The following is a 7,157-nucleotide window of genomic DNA, read 5'->3' as shown; positions in this document are numbered from 1 at the left end:
TTTTTTGCCCTTTTTGGAGTAAGGAAAGAGTATTGTGTTGATGCTGAAAATAATTAGGTGATATGCATAGAATTACATTCTCAGAAACAGAGACCCTGAAGAATCTCTACAGACGCACTTGCTGAGATCTTCAGGTAAATCACTGATGTAAAAAAACTACTCTCTAATATTAAAGATCTGCTGTCCTGGTAGTTTCTCTATAAAAAAACAGAAATGTATATCCAAAAAGAGAGAACGAAGATGCTCAATTTTATCCTAGTGCCACCATGGAGCTCTTGATTTTTTCTTAACATAAAGAATCGCACTCTTAAGAATCCTAGTAAATCTTGACTTTTCTGTACCCCTTTCCGGCTGCCACTTTTAGACCCCTTCTTATACCTTCAAGATCCAACCAAATAATAGTTTTTGCTTGTTCGGCACCTCTCGCCAATGCAAAAATAGGCTTCTTCTTGTGATCTCGACTGATAACTCCATGGCCCCCAAGAGATTTTCCCTCTTTTTTTACATTATTTAGTATGCTACATATACCTTATAGCATAAAAAATCAACATTAAGTCAATCAAGTCATAAAAATTAACATTAAGTCAGTTCAAGTCTTCACAAATCAACATTTTGAGGAATGTTCTTGTTCTCTAATAAATTTGATTGCTCTGGTGATTTTATTTTTACATGAGACTTTTTGTATTATGTAGTGCACAAAACTAGATGTCCAACAAAATCCAAGATTTCTTAAATTTGAGTTGTATTGACAATGCTATGTTTTGGTCAAACTTATTTTAAGGTGTGGAAATGTTATTAAAAATCACATGAATGAAAATAAAATTATACTACATTAGAATAAAAGTTTATTTTACCTCACTTTTCGGTTTTTGGCAATGTTTTACCATGATAAGATTTATGAGATTTTCATAGTTGGAAAAAACCCTAGCATTTGAAAGTTGAAATCGCCTTTAAACCAAAAATCCAGTTTTTATTCTGGAATTTGATTTTAAAACTAATTTTATTTGATTCAATTAAGGTACTTTTGCTTATTTATGAATAATATCTTAAGTAAATGATTTTTGGCATAAATAACTGCCAAACCTGGGTGGGTACTATTTCAATGTACCTTACAGTAAGACAACAGTCGCCCAGACCCCAAGAAATCCACCTAGACGCTTAGGTGACACCTTGACAACTATGATTCCGATAGATCTTTTGTGATGCCAAAAGGTCACCATTTAGTGTTTTATGTGCAAAGGATTCAGCCATGTGAGTGCTCAATGTCCAAACCGTTTGTTGGCTTATATTGATAAGGATTCTATTAATCCTTGTGTTATAGAAACTCACCTCGGTTTTGAGAGTTGATTTAGAGGCAGAGCGTACGCCAGGTGAAGTCAACGGTAATGCCAATGATGAGGAGCAACACTCTTGTTATGTTCTTTGTCCTGTTTTGACTACTCAAAAGGTCACTGAGGATGAGCATTGGCGCGTGGCTGTATTTTCCAGATTCGTGTAAAGTGCAATGAACAATTGTGTATATTGGTCACTGATGGAAGTAGTTGCACTAATGTTGTCTCTGGGATTGTAGATAGAGCCACATCTAAATACTTACAAGGTTGCGTGGGTGAACAACACTAATTTCAAGATTACTAGTAAGTGTTTGCTCACATATTCTATAGGTGAATTCATTTGTTGTTCTCCCTTTGAAGGTGTGCCATGTTCTTCTTGGTTGATTGTGGTTGTTTGATAAAAAAGTACGACATTGTGGTTATGTGAATACCTAATCAATCACGGCAACCAGACCATGAAGTTTCATTCTGCCACAGATCTCCTCAACATTAAGCTTAAGAAGATGATGGGATCGTTCATACTCCAACGAGCTGACTCAGATGGCCTCCTTGGTCCTTTTCTAAACATGACGGAGTTGAATTATTTTCAGAGGAAAATTGATGCAGTAGCACTTGACTGGTTGGACCGGCATGATCGGCTTTGGAAGCCCAAAGCCAAAAAGAACCCATCCAACCTGGGGTGGTTTTGGTCCAACAAGGGTTGGAAGTAGATTAGTTTAATATTGTCTTTATTTTCTCATGTTTGCTTTGGATAGGATATGTAGGAGATAGAGAAGTAGGGTTGGTTACACGTTTTAGTTTTAGAATCTAAGTAGGAGTCTTGTTATTTTTTCTTTAAATACTTGCATATACCCAATGTTGGACACAAGGTGATTTGAATAAGAAATCGAATTGGGTTTTTCTCTAAGTAGTATATGATTGTGTGGTTCTCTTCCTTCCCCTTGCTACTCTGATTTCTTTCTAGATTTCCCTTCTCTCCTAACCGGCCCTCCTCCAATTCAGATAATAGGGTGGAGTTGAGAGCTGTCTTTGTGGATGATAGTTTTGAAAGTGCTGATGGGAGCATAATTGTCACGGTGTCTAGGTGAAACGAGGCAACCAAGGTGCCTAGACTCGTAGGAGGCACCTTGAAAACTATGGATGGGAGGGTTTGAGGCTAAGGGAGGTCAGACGCAATGATTTTGCGATAATGTTGGTTTGCTGCTACAGGGGGGGATGGACTGAAAATTCCAGGACTACCTGTTATATATCTATATATTTATTTATCTTAAAGTGAAGCAATGTTTTCTATGGACAGGTGAGCTGAAGTAGAACCATGAGCACTTTCCAGTGTTCCACTGACTGATTTCTGATTGTAGGGAAAACATTAGAAAAAATTTTAAATTATGACTGTTGTATCACTTGGAAAAAGGTTTCTCAAATCATTTTGGTAAAAGAAAAAATTTCTAAATTAGCTTCTACTTTGCCCAAAATATTATCCCAGTTCTTTTTTTTTTTTTTTTTTTTTTTTTTTTTTTTTTTTATACTGAAGTAGACCTCCGACCTTGGAAAAATGTTTCTCAAATCATTTTGGTAAAAGAAAAAAATTCTAAATTAGCTTCTTCTTTGCCCAAAATATTATCACAGTTCATAATATATATATATATTTTTTCTTTTACTGAAGTAGACCTGCGACCTTGGAAAAATGAAGAAAGTAAATTTTAGTTTCAACATTGGATTCAAGCATAACCTCTAATGCCTATTGCTGAACTTCCATGAAACCTTTGTTTTGCCACCTCAGCTATGACATGTAAAGTTCCTGTATGAAGAGGATTTTGAGTTTTTTCACCCCCTGAATAGCATAATGCGTTGAATGTGCTGCAGTATGTCTATAGTTATATATTGCGTATTAAATTACTGACATAATCAAAGCATTATCTGATTCAACAATATTGACTGGGGTTGTCCCATTTGGCCTTGTATCTCTGATCAGATTTAAGAGAAAAAAAAGAGCCTTGTACTTCAATTTTGGAAAATTGGTTCATATCAATGAGAACAACTGAAAGATTTTACAGGTTATAGGAAGATGTTATCCAACGGCGTATCATCAAGTGAAATTATTTATTCTCCTAAAAGTTGCCAGGGAATGAAAGTATTGCTTTTAACATTACATTTTGGTTGCTCTCTGTTCATATGTTTGAGGATGAGAGGAAGAAAGTCATCAATGAGAGATTGATCGATCTGTGAAAAGAAATTCATGTGTATAAGTAAAATTGTGATGAAACAGCTAAGCATGAGTTCTGTTGAGAGAGATTTTACCTCTTAGGAGTTGGTGGAAGAAATCATCAGAGGTTCAAGAAGCTCCTTATAATCAATGATCTCCATTTGCAGGGGATTTGCATTGCGTGCCAACTTGTCAAGGCTCCATTGGAAAGTCCATTCTTGACTAGATTGACATGTTTGTAGGGATTGGAATTATGGATATTTGGAAGGGATGTTATACACTTCACAATTTATCTAAGTAGGCAGTGGGTTATTCTTTCCCATTTTATATTGGTAATGAGCTTTCATCATATATACAAGTGCAGCTGAAAATATTCTGTTCCTTTGCTATATCTTCATCTACTGACTTCTTAGCATGGATACTCTGGATTCTATTTCATTGCATTTTCCCCCCCGGCGATCAATAGGACAATGGAAGATACAAAATAAATAAACCCTTAAAAAAATAAGAATATTGAAATGTTTCATAAAATTTGAAGATACTCTTCTTTGCCCACTAGTAAATGGATATATTGTCTATCTGTGTTGTAGTGTTACATTGCTCCAATCACTGGATTCAAATTGTATTCCAAGAGACAGGTCTTCAGCTATCTCAAGACTGGGAAGTTACGTTGTCATGTGTCTGAACCAAACGAACGGGACATTGGAATGCATTCTTCCGAATCTGCAAGCAAAGTTTGTTTAAATTATGGACTAAATCTACTATATATTGAGATTTGTAAATTTTGCAGTGTTTAGATTGACTTGTAAGATATTGAATCTGATTATCCATTAATCTCTAGGTTGTAGTGGAGAAGAATACAGAAGAGGGGTTGCCTCCGGGATGGATTAAGGAAATCAAGGTTACACAACTGGGAAATCGAACCAGAAAAGACCCGGTATTGTTTTTATTTTCAGTTTCTGATTTGATGTAGCATATTTAAATTTTATAAATGAGCACATGAAATTAATTTTTGGTTCTGAGATATTTAAGTGTTATTTTTTCTATTATATATTAATGCTGTTTGCTTGGCTGGATCACCAACCTTTTCTCTTAGTTCATTTTGTGCAAAATTTCATTTGCATCTGTGAAAATATTGACAAATTTTCATGTGTCACATTTTTTTTTTTTTGGTTCTATCCTATCTAACTCATAGGTCACATTTCCATTGTTGACTAATTGTTACAGTATTACATTGATTCTGGAACTGGATATGAATTCCGCTCCAAAAAGGATGTGTTTCGCTATCTCGAATCTGGTGATGTTCGGAAGTGTAAAATCAGACCAAAGAAAAGGCAAATAAGTGGCATGGTGTCTACTGATGGAGAGATCTTTGTGAGTGTGCCTTACATACATTTCTTGGTCTTCCCAATTTTCTGTTTTTCCTACTCTAGGCCTCCCCCCACCCCATGTTTTTTGTTTTGCTTTTAATGCTAAAATTACGAGAGACACCCGAAAGAAGACGAGAATTGATGAGCACCTTCACAAGCTACAGGCTTTAAATGTTGCTTCAAGCCTAAACTTTTAGTCTGTTATTCCTTGCCTGCCTATGACAGGGACTCTGTTGGCCTGGACTGCTGAATATTGTAGAAATACTGTTTAAGGTTTAATACTTGGCCATGCCTTTAATAGTTCGATGCCTTTCTTCCAGTTGCCATTGGAGTAGGTTTCATTGACTTTATTGTAATTGTTGAGATTTTCTATTCTGCACTCCAGGTAGGTGGAAAAAGGATAAGGTAGACATTGCTTGAAACCTCTAAAGAGAACAGCCTAATATACCTTATATGGAAAGGTTAAATATAAAAGAAACAGTAAGGAATATGGGTGTGAAGCAAGAACAATGTTGGAAACACAATGAGAAATATGAATGATTTCTAAGTTGTTTGTCGAGATCTTTTTATGAGAAAACTAATTTTTAAGCCATTTCAAGGGATGATGTCGAACATATATAGACCTTGCAATGGGAGGGGACCTCTACATTGTTCACACGTCCCCAATACTCATCAGCTTTGAATAGAATTGGAGTCTTTCCCTACTAAGTCTAATTTTTCACGTCCTTTTTATTTTAAAAATTCCTTGAAAAGAGTCCATTACTTTGGTACACCTTGATTACTATTGGACATGAAGAGATTACAACTGAGTTGCCATACATTAGGTTCCCTACTAAATCTAATTTTTCATGTCCTTTTTGTTTTGAAAATTCATTGAAAAGAGTCCATTACTTTGGTTCACTGAGATTAGTATTGGACATAAAGAGATTCCAACTGAGTTGCCATACAGTAGGTTCTCCACCTTGTTGGGCTGGACTTGTCCTCTATTATTACTATCTGTTGATTTTTTTGTTTATATTATTGAAATATCATAGCTAAAATACCAACAGAAGTATGGGTTCTTTGTCATGTTGTAATGCTGATTTGGATGAATTTGCCAACCTAACAGTTGACGATGATGATGATGATGATGATATGTTGAGCCATTTTTAGGTTGCCACCATGCATTTAAGATCCCCATGTTGTTTGCCTTTCTTGATGACAAAAGTGTATATAACCTAAATCAAGATGCATCTTTTGGGCTGGCTGGCTCACACTATTTGATTGAGAGGGGAGAGTGAGTTTTAGTTTGTCTATATTATGCTTCAAACATCAGTTAAAACCAGGTAGTGTGTCTAGACCTAACTGCAATATCTCTTTTTCTAGATACTAGTCTCATCCATATGTCCTATTTTTGTCAATGTTCTTCCCATCATGTTAGAATATCTGTTTATATTCTGGTCTGGAGAATATGCCATTTCATTGGACTTTAAAACTGAAACAACTTGTAACCAGTCTCTATCTATGTCCTACGTATTCGAAAAATAAAATAATAAATAATGAAAAAACTATTTTCAACCCTTAGTGGACCGAAAACACGGGTTGGTCCGGTTCTGCCTGGTTTTGGGTTTCCAAACTCGATCATGCTGGTCCAATCAGTCTAAGTGCTACTGCATCTCTGAACCAGAAATCTAACTTTAAAATTATGCTTCTGACATTGATAGGGAAAGTGTCTTGAAATCTTGGTGTACTTGTTAGGAGAAATCAACTCTGTCTCTCTCCTGAATTTTTCTAAAATGATTTAATTTCATTGGAAACACAGTCCAGCCGGTTAAAGATATTATTCAATTTTTTTGACCAAATTCCATTCACATTAGGAACAACCGCACAAATGGAGAAGACTAGAAAGAAATCAATGTGGCATGGTATGTATGAACTACTGGCTTTATGGAGAGAAAACATAAAAAATGGAGCAATCACCAAAGATGCAGGGCTAAGCAGCTAGGAAAATAAATCTCTCCTCTTCTCTTAGCAACTCTCTCATACTGGGAGGCATGGTAGACCATTATCTACAAGAAAACTGAATAACACAGAATTTGATTAAGATGTAGAACTAAAGAAGGACTTTAAGAATCTTTTCATTAACTTGAGTATTATCACTGTAATCAGATTGCAAACTTTTTAAGTGCACAAAGTTTTTCTAGAGTCTATAGCTTGTCAATAGGTTGGCAGTTTCAAACTCATCCTCTGAGTATCAGTCTACGGAAGCTTATT

General features: G+C 35.6%; 1 protein-coding gene across 6 annotated transcripts in view; it reads left to right on the top strand.

Annotated features, from left to right (window-relative positions):
- The window catches only part of LOC122087035 (methyl-CpG-binding domain-containing protein 13-like), an 18,035-nt gene that overhangs the window by 8,247 nt on the left and 2,631 nt on the right, over positions 1 to 7,157 (top strand). For 3 of the 6 annotated variants that reach the window (XM_042656004.1, XM_042656005.1, XM_042656007.1), the window contains 3 exons: positions 4,125 to 4,268; positions 4,376 to 4,471; positions 4,762 to 4,908. In XM_042656004.1, coding sequence (XP_042511938.1) covers positions 4,125 to 4,268; positions 4,376 to 4,471; positions 4,762 to 4,908 — 387 coding nt within the window. The remainder of the gene's footprint in view (positions 1 to 4,124; positions 4,269 to 4,375; positions 4,472 to 4,761; positions 4,909 to 7,157) is intronic. The other 3 variants (XM_042656006.1, XM_042656008.1, XM_042656009.1) reach the window with 1 other exon arrangement.

The sequence above is a fragment of the Macadamia integrifolia genome, chromosome 8, assembly GCF_013358625.1.
Source record: "Macadamia integrifolia cultivar HAES 741 chromosome 8, SCU_Mint_v3, whole genome shotgun sequence".
Classification (NCBI taxonomy): Eukaryota; Viridiplantae; Streptophyta; class Magnoliopsida; order Proteales; family Proteaceae; genus Macadamia; species Macadamia integrifolia.
Note: the sequence above shows the minus strand (reverse complement) of the source record. Positions and strands in the feature narration are given on the sequence as shown.